The sequence below is a fragment of the Colias eurytheme genome, chromosome 9 (assembly GCF_061535395.1).
Source record: "Colias eurytheme isolate Ceu_HAF_F1 chromosome 9, ilColEury1 Martin Lab GWU primary, whole genome shotgun sequence".
Lineage (NCBI taxonomy): Eukaryota > Metazoa > Arthropoda > Insecta > Lepidoptera > Pieridae > Colias > Colias eurytheme.
Window position 1 is genome coordinate 2688251 of NC_142988.1, and position 18637 is coordinate 2706887.

General features: G+C 35.2%; 1 protein-coding gene across 1 annotated transcript; it reads left to right on the forward strand.

The window, feature by feature from the left end:
- The first annotated feature begins 1023 nt into the window (after nt 1-1023).
- LOC149905667 (cubilin-like) lies at nt 1024-12874 on the forward strand. The gene has a single exon (XM_090105754.1). It carries the CDS (start codon nt 1024-1026, stop codon nt 12247-12249), a length of 11226 nt encoding a protein of 3741 aa, XP_089961880.1. The 3' UTR covers nt 12250-12874.
- The last annotated feature ends 5763 nt before the right edge of the window (nt 12875-18637 follow it).

The following is an 18637-nucleotide window of genomic DNA, read 5'->3' on the forward strand; positions in this document are numbered from 1 at the left end:
ATATCATGAACGTTAAAAATAGTGTCTTTTCTTAATATGTGTGTGTATGTATTATCTTACAAGTGCAATGTATGATACATAAAGACATTTTAAGTTTGAAAAATCAGATGTTTTGCGCGAAGTGACAGTAGTACCCACCTCAACGCTTCGCTTATGAGGCGTGCAAAAAAAGACTCGATTAGTAAAGTATTTCGGTCGCTATCGTGTTAACAAGAAAAAGGATCCGCACATACAGACACACGGACGTCCAAGACAGAACTTTTTTAAACTGTTTTTTAACTAGTTTAAATAACAAAAATGACATCAAAAATATCATGAACGTTAAAAATAGTGTTTTTTCTTAATATGTGTGTGTATGTATTATCTTACAAGTGCAATGTATGATACATAAAGACATTTTAAGTTTGAAAAATCAGATGTTTTGCGCGAAGTGACAGTAGTACCCACCTCAACGCTTCGCTTATGAGGCGTGCAAAAAAAGACTCGATTAGTAAAGTATTTCGGTCGCTATCGTGTTAACAAGAAAAAGGATCCGCACATACAGACACACGGACGTCCAAGACAGAACTTTTTTAAACTGTTTTTTAACTAGTTTAAATAACAAAAATGACATCAAAAATATCATGAACGTTAAAAATAGTGTTTTTTCTTAATATGTGTGTGTATGTATTATCTTACAAGTGCAATGTATGATACATAAAGACATTTTAAGTTTGAAAAATCAGATGTTTTGCGCGAAGTGACAGTAGTACCCACCTCAACGCTTCGCTTATGAGGCGTGCAAAATGATGTATTATAATATATAGATATAGATGTATATAATAGAAATATTTGTGTGATCAATGATAATATAAATTTACAATACATGATATTATTTCAACAATAGCTATACTTTTATCTCAGCCACATGGCCCGAGTTAGTCACCATTAGTTCGGTGTTGCGACGCCCCTTTAAATTTATTTTTGTTTTAGTTTTACAAAATTTAGTTCAAATTGACTCGTTCATCGTTGTGGTCGTGGACAATGACTAATTTACTCATATATTTTACAATTCTTCTATTACATTCTGTGCATATAAATTGTGAAGTGTTTCAAGACAGACCTAAAATTAAAACTACTGATGGAGATCTCATTTTGGAATCAGCTTACGATAAAAACATTTACATTAAACCAAATGGTCCTCGATCTGGTATATTTATTGGAAACACCAATATCTTAGACTTGAATATCACTAATATAAATGGACTATTGCCTTCGATACCGCCTTCGGATTACAACGATCGAAATGGCAATAAAGATGTAAGTGAAATATTGAGAAGAATTGAACGTCTAGAAAGCGTAAGTTTGACTGTGCCAAATACTGTTCTTGTAAATTTTACACATTTGAATAGAAGAATAAATACTCTAGCTAATAGAGTACGCACGCTGCAGTCAACTGTAAATAATATGAGAAGATCAGATGAATGTCAATCGCACCCTTGCGAAAATGGAGGAACATGTTTGAATCTAGCCAGTGGATATTATTGTTTATGTCCGAAAAATTGGAAAGGAGAAAATTGTGACGAAGACGTGAACGAGTGTAAAATGTACGAAGGCACTGACTTGGGGTGTCAAAACGGCGCAACATGCATCAACAGGCCTGGATCTTATGAATGTATTTGTAAGTCTGGCTGGTATGGAATCCACTGCACGCGAAAAGAAAGAAACTGTTCCGGAAATGATTTCGAAATGTGCGGACATGGAACATGTTTACAAGTAAATACAGGAGTAGGAATAAAGTGTATGTGTGACCAAGGATGGACTACAAATGAGACAAGTATTTCATGTCTCACGGACGTAAATGAGTGTGATTCGAAGCAAGGGCCACGATGCTCTATTAATCCTCCAGTTGAGTGCATCAACCTCCCCGGGTCATTTGTATGCGGACATTGCCCTCCGGGCTACGAAGGAGATGGATTCATTTGCCGGGACATTGATGAATGTATAACACAGCCAAACGGTGGATGCAGCTTGAGCCCGAAGGTATCGTGCTACAACACCCTCGGCTCAAGAGTCTGCGGGTCCTGTCCACCAGGATATCAAGGAGACGGTGTGATTTGTACCTGGAGAGGTTCATGTAATATCAATCGAGGTGGTTGTCACCCTTCCGCCTTCTGTATTGATGGTCCTGGATTCGGAGTACAAGCGGTGCAATGCGTTTGTCCTAGAGGTATGTCTGGCGATGGCATCGGGATACATGGATGTTATATTGTTCCGACGAATAATAATACTGGTTGTGAAACTAATCCGTGCGGCTTACACGGTCAGTGCCATCCACTTCACGTGGGCTACACCTGCATTTGCTCTCCGGGCTATAGTGGTGCTAATTGTGATCGACAAGGTGACTATTGTTCGAGTAATCCGTGTTTAAACGGCGGGACATGCAGACCGGATGGGAGAGCCACGAGAGGCTATCGTTGTGAATGTTTAGCACAGTTTACAGGGGACACATGTGAATTCAGATCTGAGCCTTGCGGGGGAGTGTTGGATGCTGAAGAAGGTAGTATAATATATCCTCTTACTAATACAACGTACAGGCATAATACACGCTGTGCGTGGGTTATACATACTTCGCCAGATAAAGTTATTAATGTTACTTTTAGTAAATTTAATTTAGAGCATAATGCAGAATGCCATTACGATTTCGTTCAAATTCACGATGGTAGAAGTTCTGCTAGTCAATTAATAGGTAGATTCTGTGGGAGCGATTTTCCAAAAGGCGGTAATATTATATCGAGTCACAACAATTTGTACTTTTGGTTCCGATCTGATCAAACTATAGCAGGGGAAGGTTTTGCTTTACACTGGACAAGCATAAGACCTCAATGTGGGGGCTACGTAAACGCGACTATCCATGGGGACATAAGTTCTCCAGGCTCACCTGGAAAATATCCTCCGAATCGAGATTGTTATTGGCGGCTAGTTACAAAATTGGGTAAAAGGATTCAATTGCATTTCTTTGAATTGGACTTAGAATCACATGCAAACTGTAGTTATGATTATCTAGCAATTTACGATGGATTACACGAAAAAGACGCGTTGATTAATAAATTTTGTAACTCATCGCAACCAGCACCTCTCCAGTCAATCGGTTCGGAAATGCTCATTCATTTTCATTCCGATGCCTATGGGAGCGGTAAAGGATTCCAAATTACATATGCTTCAATTGAAGGGGTTCCAGGTTGCGGTGGATTTTTCACATCAGAGAGAGGTGAAATCTTTCCTCCACTATACGACAATAAGTACCAAGATAATTTATTATGCGATTATAAAATACAAACAAGGGGTGACACAAAAATTCGGATAACACTGAAGTCTTTTAATTTAGAGCGATCGTTTAGATGTACGTACGATTACCTTGCAATATACGATGGCCCATCATCAGATTCTCGCCTCGTTGGAAAATTCTGTGGAACTACGGTTCCCAACACGATCACATCGACATCAAATTCTTTATTTATTCAGTTCAAATCGGATCAAAGCGTATCATCTCAGGGATTCAAGATATCGTATGAATCTATTTGTCACAAAACAATTACAGGCGACAGTGGTACATTAAAGTCTCCAGGTTATCCATTTGGATACCCAAAAAATACTGATTGCGAATATGTTATCGAAACCTCTCCTGGAAAAGTAATACAATTGACATTTCAAGATTTTGATATCGAGGATAATGTATACTTTAATTGCCAGTACGATTATGTAGAAATTCGAGACGGGCCTATCATCAATTCAACTTTATTAGGTAAGTATTGCGGAGGATCACGACGCATACCACCAACAAAGACGTCCACGTATAATTATCTGTATGTTGGGTTCCATTCTGACGCTAGTGTCAGTGGTTCTGGTTTTTATGCAAACTATACGAGTTTATATACAGCATGTGGAGGGATATTTAGAAATACATCTGGTCTGATAAATTATCCGGATACTGATTCATCAGAGGGTGACGATGAAAGGGTTTACAGTAATGATCAATCCTGTTCTTGGCTATTAATTGCACCCGAAGGAATGATTATAAAAATAACATGGAACAGATTTGATATTGAAATACAGAGCTTATGTGAATTCGACTATGTTGAACTCGTAGAAATTGAGGCAGATAATAAAAACAACTCTTTAGGAAAATATTGTGGCGCTACTGCTCCGCCTGCTCTGACAACGTCTACAAACCAACTTTTGATAAAATTTGTATCTGATAATAGCATAAAAGGTCCAGGATTCTCTATGTCATATGCATTTCTGGATGAAAGTTCGCAATGTGGTGGATTGTATGTCAAAACTCATGGATATATATACTCTCCAGGTTGGCCAAATAGCTACCCAGCTAATCGTGATTGTACTTGGACAATTTCAGTGCCCGAAGGTCAACAGATATCTCTTAACATAACTGACTTTGATTTAGAAATACCTATAAGAGAAAAGTGTGATTTAGGTGACTATTTGGAAATAAGGGATGGTGGGAATCAGAATGCACCACTTATCGGTAAATATTGTGGCAATTTTAAAACAAAACTGATTATATCAACTTCTCATAAATTGCATTTGCGGTTTCATTCTGATTTTTATATATCCGGGAGAGGATTTAAAGTGGAATGGGATGGAACAATAAGAGGTTGTGGAGGATTATTAACAGGTGTCACTGGATCTATAGCCTCTCCGAACTATCCCGAATATTACTATGATAATGCGGAATGCTTTTATAAAATAGTTACAAGCAGTGGCTCCAGAATCCGAATTACATTTGTAGATTTAGACTTGGAAACTACACCACAATGTAGGCAGGACTATGTGGAAATATTTGATGGCCGTGATGTATATTCCCCTAGTCTTGGTAAATTTTGTACGATGACCGTAAATTTAACTGATGTGGATACGTCAAGCAATTATGCATTCATTAAATTTAGATCAGATATTTCCTTAGGTGGAAAAGGTTTCCTTTTACATTACAAAACAATGTGTCATACTAATATAAGCGGTAGTTTTGGTGTTATAGAAAGTCCTGGGTTTCCTGGTAATTATCCTTTGAACATAGATTGTTTATGGTCGATAACGGTTGGCAAAGGTAATAAAATTAACATTACTTTTAGTCACTTTAATATTAAATCTATTCAGCGATCTATATATTATGATGGAACGGGACGTAGATATCCTGTGTATGGTCGGCTTCCCTATTTTCGAAGAGTAGGATATAAAAATCCTTGTGAATTTGATTATTTACAATTCAAGCAAGCAAACGAAGACAATTTCTCTCAAAAGTATTGCGGAACAATTTTACCATCGCCAATACAATCAAAAAGTAACTCTATTGATATAAAATTTGTAAGTAATTCTGATAGGGGGTTTCGGCTTGAATGGGTTAAAGATGGATGTGGTACCACTATTCGTAAACAATTTGGGGTATTAACACTTGCAAATAATGTAAGGTATCTTGGCACTGAAATAGAATGTGAATGGACCATTATCACTCCTCCAGGAACCAATGTTTATTTGAGAATCGCAGATGTGTTATTAGAAGAAACCAAAAATTGCACAATAGATGCAATTGAGATCTATAACGGACCGAATGTTGCTTCTCCTCTGTTAGCTAGAGTATGTAATCGTGATATTCATACTTTACAAGCTGCTGGTAGTAATGTAATGTTATTGAAATTTATCAAAAAATCTACACTAAAGGATGTTTATTTTGCGGGTAATTTTCAGTCACTTACATCTGGATGTGGTGGCCGCCTTATAACTCAGTCCGGTCAGATTCATTCAAAAAATTATCCAAAAAATTATGATGATGACATGGATTGTTTGTGGTATATATCTGTACCGAAAAATCACAGAATTGAACTAAATATATTGGATCTAGACCTTTATACAGAAAACAATAATGACGAAGAAGATTGTAGCGATAGTATTAAAATATACGAGGGTTCTGATTTACTGCATTCTAATTACTCTTATCTCATTTGTCCAACATCCAATGTTTCGCAAATTATAACTAATTCTCCCAACATAATTGTTCAATTTGTTACTGACAACTATGGCACAGCGAAAGGTTTCAAAGCTAATTTTTCTGCGACATGTGGTGCCGTTTTAGATGCCCAAAACGATGGCATAATCGGTAATGATAAATATATTAGCTACTACAATCATAATTGTACTTGGATTATAAAGTCGCCAAAGTTCGATCAAAAGATTAAACTTACATTGGAACATATTTCACTGCCTCGCGATATGGATATTGTAACCAACAAAGAGTGCCCATCTTCTTTTCTTAAAATATTTGATGGTGACGATGTAAATGCTCCACTGATCGGAGAATATTGTGGCCGAAAGGTACCTCCTATGATCGTTAGTCACGGTAGTGCAATCACTGTTGTACATGGCACATATACCGATACTCTAAGTGGATATTTTTCTGCACATTACTCTTCTCTTTCGACCGCCTGTGGGGGAACTCTATCGTCTGAAGAAGGTTCTATAGCTTCACCAAATTATCCACTATCTTATCCGCACGCAATGGACTGTGAATGGGTTATTAATACATCTCCGGGCAACTCTATGTATTTAAATTTTGAAAAATTTGACCTTGCGTATTCCGACCGCTGTAACGAGGACTATTTAGAAATGCGGGAAACCGACGGTGCTGGAACTTTGTTAGGGGTGTATTGTGGAAATGAAATACCGGCAAATACGACGAAAGGTACAAGGATTTATTTAAAGTTCCACAGTGACAATAAAGAAGCTGGAAATGGATTTCTAATACATTATGGAATTTCACATAACAATGAAATAACTGGTTTAGATGATGGTGAAATTTCATCTCCACTTTATCCCTTTGCATATGAAGAAATTGGTGAATTTTCATGGCGCATTATAGGGAGTGGCTCGATAAGTATCACTATTAGAATCGATGAGATTGTTATTAAAAAGCGACGAGAATCCTGCGACAGTATGCTCATTATATATGATGGATACGATGAAGACGCAAATGTTCTCGACGTGCTGTGTGGGTTTTTGAAAAATGAAGTTAAAGTGTTACAATCATCTTCTTCGATTGTGTTCATCAAGTTTGTAATAACAGAACGACACATGAGTCCTTCTTTTCACCTGAAATGGTCGCAAGCGGACGATTATAACGAAAATAGGCTTAAAAAGAATTGTGGTTATAATCAAACACAAATAGTAACCAACGAACTTAGCGTTTTATTTCATTCACCAAATTATCCAGAGGATTACGGTAATAATATGCTTTGTGAGTGGGTTTTCGAAGCTAAACCAAGTTATCATTTGAGCCTTACCTTTCATCAATTTGAGTTGGAAGAAACTAGTGACTGTTATGCCGACTATATCTCAATTTTTACGCGCAATGACAATGAGGCGTGGATACCGCTAAAACAAAAAGTTTGCTTAAAGGAGGATTTAACTAAAGCTGTGGAGACATCAAAATTTTTAAAAGTTATATTTGAATCTGACTCGACAACAGCTCGCAAAGGTTTTGTAGCGACGGTGCGAACTCAGTGTGGTGGAATTCTTAATAGTGTGTCTGGCGTCATTGAATTAGCCTGGGACGATAGAGGAGGCTTGTTTGAGATGAACAAAAGATGTAATTGGACTATAAAAGTGCGACCGGGGCGTATTATTAAACTAAGCTTTGAACATTTTAACATCACAAATGAAAACGAGTGCACGAGATATGTTATGATACGGAATGGAGAAAGTATAGAGTCTCCAATATTAGGAGTCGGAAAATACTGCGGTTATCCACACGAAACTTTGAACGCTTTAATATCGACAAGTAACGCTGTGCACGTTAGTTATTTTAGCAACAATCGCGTACTTTTGACCCGTGATTTTATGACTTTCAAATTGAGATATGAGGAATTAAATATCGAATGTGGCTTAACTTCGTCTTTGAATAACGGCCATAAATGGGAAGTAATAAGCTCACCGAATTATCCTTCTATACCTATGCCCTTTTCGGAATGTGTTTGGATATTTACAGCGCCACCAGGTGAAATATTGAGAGTTGACTTTATGGAGAGATTTGATGTTGATGGCAAAGGAGACTGCAAATTTGAGTCAATTGAAATACGTGATGGCACATCGGAATTTTCTCCGAGTAAAGGCTTGTTTTGTGGCGAGAAGCCTGGTACAATTAAGACTGATAGTAATGCTCTATACATAAAGTATACGACCCGATTAGCGGAACCTAGAAATGGTTTTAAAGCTAACATATCGATTGATATTTGTGGCGGCACAATAGTAGCTGAGACTGGAGAGTTGGTATCACCAGGGTACCCACACATGTTGATGTTACCAAGTGGATCATTTTGTCAATGGCATATAATTTCTCCAACCAGACATGTAATAAAAATTGATTTAAAAGATTTTAATCTTCCTTCATCAGAAGTATCTTGTCAAACATACTTAACGATCGAGGAAATGATACCAGCTAATAAAACTGGTGTCGTATTAAAGAAGTTTTGTAGTGACGACATAGAGTATGGCGCAATTGAAACATTAACTAATGAAGCTGTCATTAAACTTTACATAGGAAAACCTGGACCTTGGAATCAAGTTTCTGAATATAGAGGATTTAAATTGTCATTTAATTCAACGAGGCCAACGTGTGGTGGTGTAATTAAAGAATCCGAAGGATTTATAACAACACCAGGTTATCCACGTGAAACGAATTTACGTTATTGCCAATGGATTATTATTGTTCCAAACGAGGCGCGTAGAGTTAGATTTGAAATCATGGATCACAATGAAAATGATAGAATAGGAGTATATAACGACGTTAGTTTTGAGTCGCCTATTAATGTTGTTGAAAATAGAACTAATTCAATCATATATGACTCAATAGGAAACACACTTGGTGTCTATTTACTTGTTAAAACTTATTTAAATCAGAATCGCCCCCATCGTTTGAAAGCAAAATTTAGTTCCAATGAACCCGCCCTTTGTGGCGGCATTCTTGAAGGAAATAGCGGAGAAGTATCGGCTCCGGATATTCAAAGTTCATATGTATGTAAATGGACGTACAATATTAAAACAGACGATTATCTTAATTCATCGGCATATAATACCATATTTTTATCGGTAGATAGTAGCACAATAAATTCTAACTGTCGCTATGGTTTTTCAAGGTTGGTGATATATGCCCCGATAACAAATGAAGGAAGAAATTTGATGTTTTCCTTGTGTGGTAACAATACACAAAACTTGTATAGTATACCATTGACATCAATGACGCTTAAAGCTATTCAACTGGCTCAAAAACCTCTTATATTTAACATTAAATGGAAATTGCAACCATGCGGTGGAGTTGTATATGCTGCTCAAGAAACAAAAAATATGACCCTTCCTACGTCATACAACGGCACATTAGATTGTGGGTGGGTTATTGTCGCACCGAGTGGAACTAAAACAGAGACTTCCATAGAAGGGCAGTTTAACTTGGACTGTTCGGATGAGTTCATAAAAATCAGTCAAGGTCTGACGGAGACCCAATCGATATTAAATTACTGCAAAACAAATATGCCTCAAAATTCGTTCATTTCCACCTATAAGTATACGTATATTCAGTATCATTCTAAAGGACCGACATCGAATATTAAGCTAACAACAAAAACTGTAAGTGATAAATGTGGAGGGTATTTGACTAAGTACGATCGTGTACTTACCTCTCCACATTATCCTAAAAATTATCAGAAAAATGAAGAGTGTGTGTGGGAAATTAGAGCCGAAATAGGCTATAGAGTATCGTTGTCGTTTATAAATCGTTTTGTAGTAGAAGATACAGCTAATTGCACCAAAGATGTTGTAATTATTTACGATTGGAAAAATGAAACGTATAGTGAAATTGCAAGATTATGTGGGCGTACAATTCCACCAGTATATAATTCATCTTTAAATAGAATGAAAGTTATTTTCCGTTCAGATGCAAACGTAAATCTTGATGGATTCTCCGCTCAGTGGTCTCCAATTTGCGGAGGAACGTTTGAAGCGACAGAAAAAGAACAAGTTCTGTATAGTCCGGGCTATACCGATGAATATAGACCATCTTTAGATTGTACTTATAAAATTGTTTCTACAAACCATAAATTATTAGGACTGAAGTTTTTAGATTTCGATCTCGAAGGGACATATCCCGATTGTCGTTATGATAATGTAACCATTAGTGCACAGAGCGATTATAATTATTTAATGCGGACTTATTGTGGAAGTTATATGCCACCACTTTTAGAAAGTTATGACGAAATCACCATACATTTTCAAACTGATAGAATTGGTCAAAGGAAAGGGTTTAAGTTTATATATGCTCTTTATACCTGTGGAGGAAAGATAACTGAACCTACTACGATCAGATCTAGTCTATCAGAAACTTATTATGAACTTATGAACTGTACGTGGACGATTGAGGCTCCCACTGATAAAGTAGTGGTAGTAAAATTCTTATATATCGATGTGGAGAATCATGAAAATTGTCTTAATGATTATATTTCAGTATTTGATGGTCCTAAAATAGACACTGATAAGCAACTTGCCTTGCTATGTGGTCACATCAATTCAAGTACTGTGATACAGAGCAAAAATAGGAATGCGGTTGTTCAATTCATATCAGATGCCTACCTCAGTTATAAAGGCTTCCAGGCCCAGATTATTTTCAGTTATTCTGAAGCTGTCGGCTGTGGAGGATCTGTTAATTTACTTCCTAATTCTCAATATACATTGAAGTCCCCGTTAGTAGGAAGAGCAGTGGTGTATGAAAACTATTTAGACTGTCACTGGTCAGTACGAGCACCGAAAGACTACGTAGTTAAAGTCAGTTTTTCTTCTTTCCACGTATCGCCGTGTGCCGAGGTTAATCAAACCGCTATCGGAATAAGTAAATGTGACTGTGATTTCGTTGAAATAAAAGATGGTATAAATCCTGATAGTTTGGTTATTGGGACATTTTGCGGCCATACTCTTCCGCCTGAAATAATATCGTCTAGCAATTTGATGGGGATTAGATTATCAACTGATGGAGAGATTGTCAGCTCAGGGTTTGAATTACTTATAAGTGCTCAGCGTTCTAATTGTGGTGAATCATCTTTAAATGTTAATTACAATATTCAATCGATCCGTTCTCCTGGTTTTGAGACAGGAGTAATACCAAGAGGACTTCATTGTACATATGTTTTACATGCTTCTGAATCTTATGCAACCGTGCATTTAAGAATTAATCATCTTGATTTGCAACCAGGAAATGGTAAAAAATGTGACAGTGATCGACTGATAATCAGAAGTATAACTGAAATACATAATATGTCGTTAGCTTCAAATTATGTTTTAAATAAATACGAAGACAATTTCTTTAGTCATGCATACTTTTATGATTCGACTTTAAGTTTTCCAGAGCAATTTGTTTTGTGTGGAGTCAATTCATCATTAGATTTTTACGTAAGCGGTGGCGTTAGTTTAAATTTAATAACGTCTCCTGAGTCTTTATCAAAACATAAAGGTGTAGACATACAAGTTTCGCAGGTAGGTTATTGTGGTAGAAATTACACAGAACCATATGGTAGAATTCAAACGGTATACCATGAAAACATCGACCCGATAGATAATGATTGTTTTACACTTATTACTGCCCCAGAAAATTATACAATATCAATCTATATGATAACAATAGTACCAGATTATTTTAACTCTCGAGCATTTTTCGCCATATTTGATGGCGATAAGTCTACATCACCGCTTCTACTAAAAGTTCAGAGTGATTATGTATCTCGTTCCGTGTTTTCAACAGGTAGATATATCTTGATGCATAACCATGTGATAAATAGTAACGAACAGATTATTTATGATTTAAATTATATTATTACAAATAAGGGTCGAGGTTGTGGTGGGAAGATAGTGAATGAATTAGGAAGATTTACTAGTCCAATGTATCCAGAGGTATATAGAAAGAGATCTTCTTGTGAATGGGAAATAGAAACGCCTCCCAATACACGCTTATTACTGCGCATGACAGAATTTGACCTAGGGGTTGCTTGTGACCAAAATTATTTAAGTTTAGTTGATAGGAATGGAAACGTAGTATCCTCATTTTGTGATGTAACTCCTGCAGACTACACAAGCCCAGATAATTACGTTAAGGTAATATTCACTACTACAATGAATAACGGTGGGACTGGTTGGGTGGCGGATTTCATAGGTATTGTTTAACATGAAGTTTTATAGCCCGTTTCATAACCTGGGAATCATTTCAGTACAGCTAATCTGTTTGTTAAAATGGCGAAGAATACTGTATCTAAATTTACGTCAAAAGGTGTTAAATAGGTTATCAATAACTTAAGCAACACGTGGCGAAACGGACACATGTTCTTAAAATGAAATAGTTTTACATTTATTTATGACACCGATTTATGTAATTTTTATTGTTTTTATTGAACTTTTAATTTAAGTATAGGGCAGTTTTGTATAATTCTTCCAGTGTCCAGCTGGGAAGATAATACAGGTTCAAAAAAAGTTTAATTATATTCACTTTACCCTGTGAAATATTGTATGGTGTTTTTGTTTATCTGTGGAATATGTATACTTAGTGTGTATACCTGTGGTTGTGGTGTATACTTTTCGATCACCATACTTTTTTAAATTTTAAATGATCAAGTCAAATAATGTTTTTTTTTTATTTACACAGCATGAGTGTATTTGTTGATTATAATTCTGATTACATTGTGATAGTGTACCTATTACTAGAATAGTAATAATACATTTCCTAACAATTACACTGTAATATTTGTACGACCAATATTAATTTGTGTATGTTAAATAAATTTTCTAAATAATATTTTGTGTTTTCTTATGTCCTCTTTTTATTACCTTAACTATCTATCTCTTCAGCTTCTCCTTCTATCGAATATTTTCAAGCAACTGTGAAGAACCACAGTTGACTTCGGAGCGCTCACTACAACCGACATAATGACATAAACTATTAAAAATTTGATAAATGCAGTAAAAATATAATCCTATTATTGTACCTAAAAAGTAATAAAAAAAAAATATCAGAAATATCAACTTATTTATATTTTTAACGCACTTAAAAAAGGAAGAGACTCTCAATTCGATTGGATTTTTTTTTGGATTTGTATCGAAAATGAATCATGAAATTCGGTTCACCGAAACAAAAGAACTAACCGAAAAAATATACAGTCCATTTAAGAATCTACTTCTTTTTTGAAGTAGATTGAAAATATAATTAACTTTTGTGTTTCATTTGCAAACGAATATGGTTGATTTTAATTGACGCACCGCAAACAATGCATTGAACACAATTCTGTCCCATTCGTTCCTAATGCAAATCTTCTAGTGACTCCTAAAAGGAAGAAAAATACAACCGAGAGTATTCCTTCAATATAAACGCCTCTGTGGAAAAGTTTTAGAATTAAATAAAAAAATAAAATAATAAATAATAATAAATAAATTAATGTTAGGCCTATAACTAGAAAAGGCATTCATACATTTAGAAATAATATTGATAATAAACTGCCTGACCTGAATAATCAATCCTTTCATAAAAATCCTTGTGAAATGTTTACAAATCTTTTTAAGTTCATTCATAGTGAATATGAAAAATATTTAAAATTAAATCTTTAACTATTACCAAGGATTTACCATTCAGCCAATGGGCAACTCCTAGTATACACAGATGCAGGAACGTTCTTTACGAGTTATATGGTATGAAACAATATAACAAAGACTTGTCATTTCTTGGTTATGTTAGAAATTATTCAAAAACATTTAAAAAAGTTTGTTTCACTGCCAAGAGTTTGTATATCAGAGACAAAATACGCAACTCTGACAATAAAGTTAAAACGGTTTGGACAATTATTAATGGTGAATTGGGCAAAATCCGATCAAACGATAGTACCATAAAACTTGTCAACTCTGGTAGGGTCATTGACAAAAGTGCTGATGTTGCGCTTGCTTTTGAAGATTTCTTTAGTAGTGTCCCTGCTAGTTTAACTAAGAATTTAAATTCGTCTTCAGCGCTTGCAGAGTCTTTATTGAGGGATAACGTTGCTGAGTGTAACAAATTATTTGAATTGCGACACGTGACTGCTGATGAAATTGTTAAAACTTTTAAAACATTAAATTTAAAAAAAACATGTGATCTCTGGGGTATGTCTGTAAATTTAGTAAATAATATCATAGAAAACATTGCCAATCAACTAGCGTTTATATTTAATCAGTGTTGCGACTGTGGTATATTCCCTGATTTACTAAAGTTTAGCAAAGTTATTCCTTTATTTAAAAGTGGTGACCAAGAAGACAGTAATAACTATAGGCCAATTTCCATATTACCAACTTTGAGCAAAGTCTTCGAGAAACTAATTTTAAACCAATTAAATAGTCATTTTGCATCAAATGGTTTACTGCACGCCAAACAGTATGGTTTCACAAAGGGGCGCTCTACCACTGATGCCGGAGTAGCTCTTTTGTCACATATATACAAAGCATGGGAAAATTCAAAGAATGCTTTGGGGATATTCTGCGACCTTTCTAAGGCTTTCGACTGTGTAGAACATTCCACTCTATTACGGAAACTAAATTTTTATGGTATCAAAGGTTTAGCTCAGGATCTCATAGCTTCATATCTTCAGAACAGGGTACAAACCGTTGTCGTTAATGGAGAGAAATCTCGCGGTGCGCCGATTAACATAGGTGTTCCGCAGGGATCTATCTTAGGACCGTTTTTGTTCTTAGTGTATATTAATGACCTACCTTATTATTTGCAGGATATGTGTGAAATAGTACTGTTTGCAGATGACACCTCATTAATTTTTAATGTGGATAGACATGACACAAATGTTGACGAAGTAAACTCTGCTCTTTTACGCATATCCAATTGGTTTAATGCTAATAATTTACTATTAAATACAAAAAAAACAAATTGTGTAGAATTTATCCTCCCAAATGTAAAAAAGGTGAAAAGGAATATTATTTTAAACGGGGAGGTATTATACCCTGTGGAATCGACTGTTTTTCTTGGTTTGACATTAAATGAGAAGCTTCAATGGGGGGCCCATGTTACCACCACCGCTGCTAAGCTCAGCTCAGCTGCATATGCAGTTAGAAGAATAAGGCATCTCACCGATGAAGAAACGGCTAGATTGGTTTACTTTAGCTACTTTCATAGCATAATGTCCTATGGAATTCTGCTGTGGGGCAGGGCTGCAGATATAGAAACTATATTTATATTACAGAAAAGAGCCATACGCTCTGTATATAATTTGCGTGCTCGAGACTCACTAAGAGATCTCTTTAAGAATACTGGTATCCTTACTGTACCGTCGCAGTATATATTTAATAATATTTTATATGTACATAATAACGCTTACTTACACACAAAAGTAGGAGATAGACATTGTTATGACACAAGAAACAGAAATAAAATTGAAATGCCATTTTTCCGGCTAGCTAAAGTTAAAAATTCATTTATGGGCCAAGGTATACGCTTTTACAATAGAATTCCTCATAATATTAAAGAGTTTAGTAGTTCTAAATTTAAATCTTATATAAAAAATGTACTTGTCAAGAGAGCCTATTACAGTATTAAGGAATATATGGAAGATAAAAACCCATGGAGGGTTGTCGCGTGAAAACCACAGGACAGTTCTTTGGCATATTATGATAATATATTATGATATTACTTAGGTAATTTGTAAAATTGTAAATCTGACATGATTAAAAAGAGCAACTATGGAGTTTCTTGCCGATTCTTCTCCGTAGATACTGCTTTCCGAATCGGTGGTAAATGTTAAAAATATGTACTTAATGACGTTTCAAAAGTGCTTCTAGAAGAAGTCTAATTGAATAAATAAATGTTTGAGTTTGAGTTTGAGTTTGAATAAGTAAAAAAATCAAAAACTGAATTTGAAAGAAAAATTGAATTTATTAATTAAAATTGGGGTCACTAATAAAGAACTAGTACAGAGACAACTAAGAAAATCAATTTAAAAAGGATGTATTGTAAGAAAAAAAAATATTCAGCGGAATTAAGAACATTTGCCTTATCCTTAAATTTTTATTCTACGAAAGTTTGTAATTATGTAAGAAAATCTTTTCAAACTTGTCAATCAATGAAAAGTATAAGCAAATGGTATCAAATTAATCAACTGCTCTCAAATTAAGGCCGATCAGTGGGAAGTGGAATTGATTTGCTCTTTAATATTTGATGAGATGAAAATAAATATAAGTAAAAGTTGAATATATTCCAGCTAATCAACGTACTTTTGGATATGTGGAATTAGTTGGAGAAGTTCAAACAGATTATAAATATGAATGTACCAGAGCTTTAGTTTTCTTGGTAGCCATTAAAACAAAAGATTTAAAATACCTATACTTAAGCTACTTTTTGACAAAAACTGGGCACTAATAAGCCTATTTAGTATCGCAGGAACTTCAATTATGTTATGGGAGCAAAGTGACAGTTTAAGTTTTGACCTTCGATGAATGCTCAGATTATTTAACACTGTCGAAGATGTAACCAAAAAACCTTATTAATATGAATTCTAAACATCCGAACACAAATGATGATATCTTCATTTTATTAGATGCCGTACACATGTTAAAGCTCTTTAGAAACGCATTGGAATATTACAATTTTTAATAGATGATAAGGGTCGCAAAATGAGTGAAATTATATCAAATATCTACAAGAGTTACAAGACAAGGAGCAATTTCACCTTGCAAATAAGTTGCGATTCAACCGTATTCAGGATACCAGGATTTTTTCAGTCAACCCATCTTTAATAGATTTTTTAATAGACTACATTTATTATAAAATTGGTCTCATTCTATTATCACGCCGGTGAAGGTCGACCTATATTCGGATCTTAGACCATTAAGTTTAAGGCTATACAGCGACTTAATTCTTAATCATCTTCTTAATTTAAAAGGAGAATGACCACAGGTGGTATCGGTAAAATTTTAGTTGTGCCACGTATTCGTGATATTGTTAATTCCTATTTGTATTTATAATGAACACATGTATCACTATTAAGTCTTAATTATACCGGATAAATTGAAATAATAGTAAAAGTATTGTTATACACTATTGTTTTATTTTATTGTCGCAAACTGCGGCTTATTTACATAAAAACTTTAATCGTTTCTAAAAGTACTAACATCAAGCTTTAAATTGAGCTATATTTCATCTTGACACAATAAGTTTGATTGCGATACCAAGTGCCATAGTGACTTGGGCAATCTCTTTTAACAGGATATTGAACTGTTATTTGCAAGCATCTTTGATAAATCGCATTCGGTGTAAAATATGTATGGGAGCATTAATATCATTAAATGAAGAAAAGTGTAGTTAAATAGCATGCAACTTCCAGAGACAAGGGTGGTTTCATGTGGCCATCGAAAACTCTAAGGCGTGGGACAGACACAAGCGGCGCGGCGCGCATCGGGCGCACTGCCGGCGCGCATCGGGTGCGCTATTGGCTATTTCCAAAGTTCTTTCATACTAAATGCAGAAGAAGGACGTGGTGCAAAACAGGTTGAACAGGTGCGCTTATGGCACGCCTGCGGGCCGCGCTCGTGCCGCTTGTGTTTGACCCGCGCCTAATAGGATATGTCGAGGATGTGAAATTATAATAAAATCCTTTAGTAATAATATTTACAAAAGTCATCCACGGAAAGCTGACATAATCCATACTAATATTATAAATGCGAAAGTAACTCTGTCTGTCTGTCTGTTACTCAATCACGCCTTAACTACTGAACCAATTTGAATGAAATTTGGTATAGAGATATTTTGATACCCGAGAAAAGACATAGGCTACTTTTTATCCCGGGAAATAGGTAAGGTTTTATCCCGGAAATCCTACGGGAACGGGAACTATGCGGGTTTTTCTTTGACTGCGCGGGCGAAGCTGCGAGTGGAAAGCTAGTAGTCAATAAAACTTTAAGCAGTTTTGATATGAAAAAAACAGAAATGAATGAATGAATTTAAAATTATTTATTTTACAACATACAGGAAACAATTAGTAAACTTTCTAACAAGTTTAACAATGTACCTACAGATGGCGGCCTTACCCGACCTCTGTACAAGAAGCTCAAAGGCTATTTTTGGGGGAAATATGTGAAACAGAAGTCAAGCGAGGTCTTGCGTGGTCAGAACTCAGAATCTTTAAGAAAACAAAGTAACCAAAAACATATTAATTTCATAAAGCACTACATTCATCTGTGTTAACAATGGGTAAAGGGTGGGTGATGTAATTATAGTTAATACAACACAGGCTTTTAGTTATCCCAGAAGTCGACAGTACCTAAATAACTAAAATTAACACAAATGGAATAGGCATGACGAAAGATTTTCAAAACCTCTTCCATAATGTTATTAAACAAGAAAAACCCTATATTTCGCTAATATACTTAAATTTAACGAAGATAAAAGCCATTTTTCAAAAAATATTTAATAACTGTGCTAAAACATCTCACAGGTGTCATGGCGTAGGCGTGACGTCACTCTTACGTAAATCCGTAATTATCTGTATGCATAGCGAAGTAGAATTAAACAAATATTTAATTATTAAGTGTTATA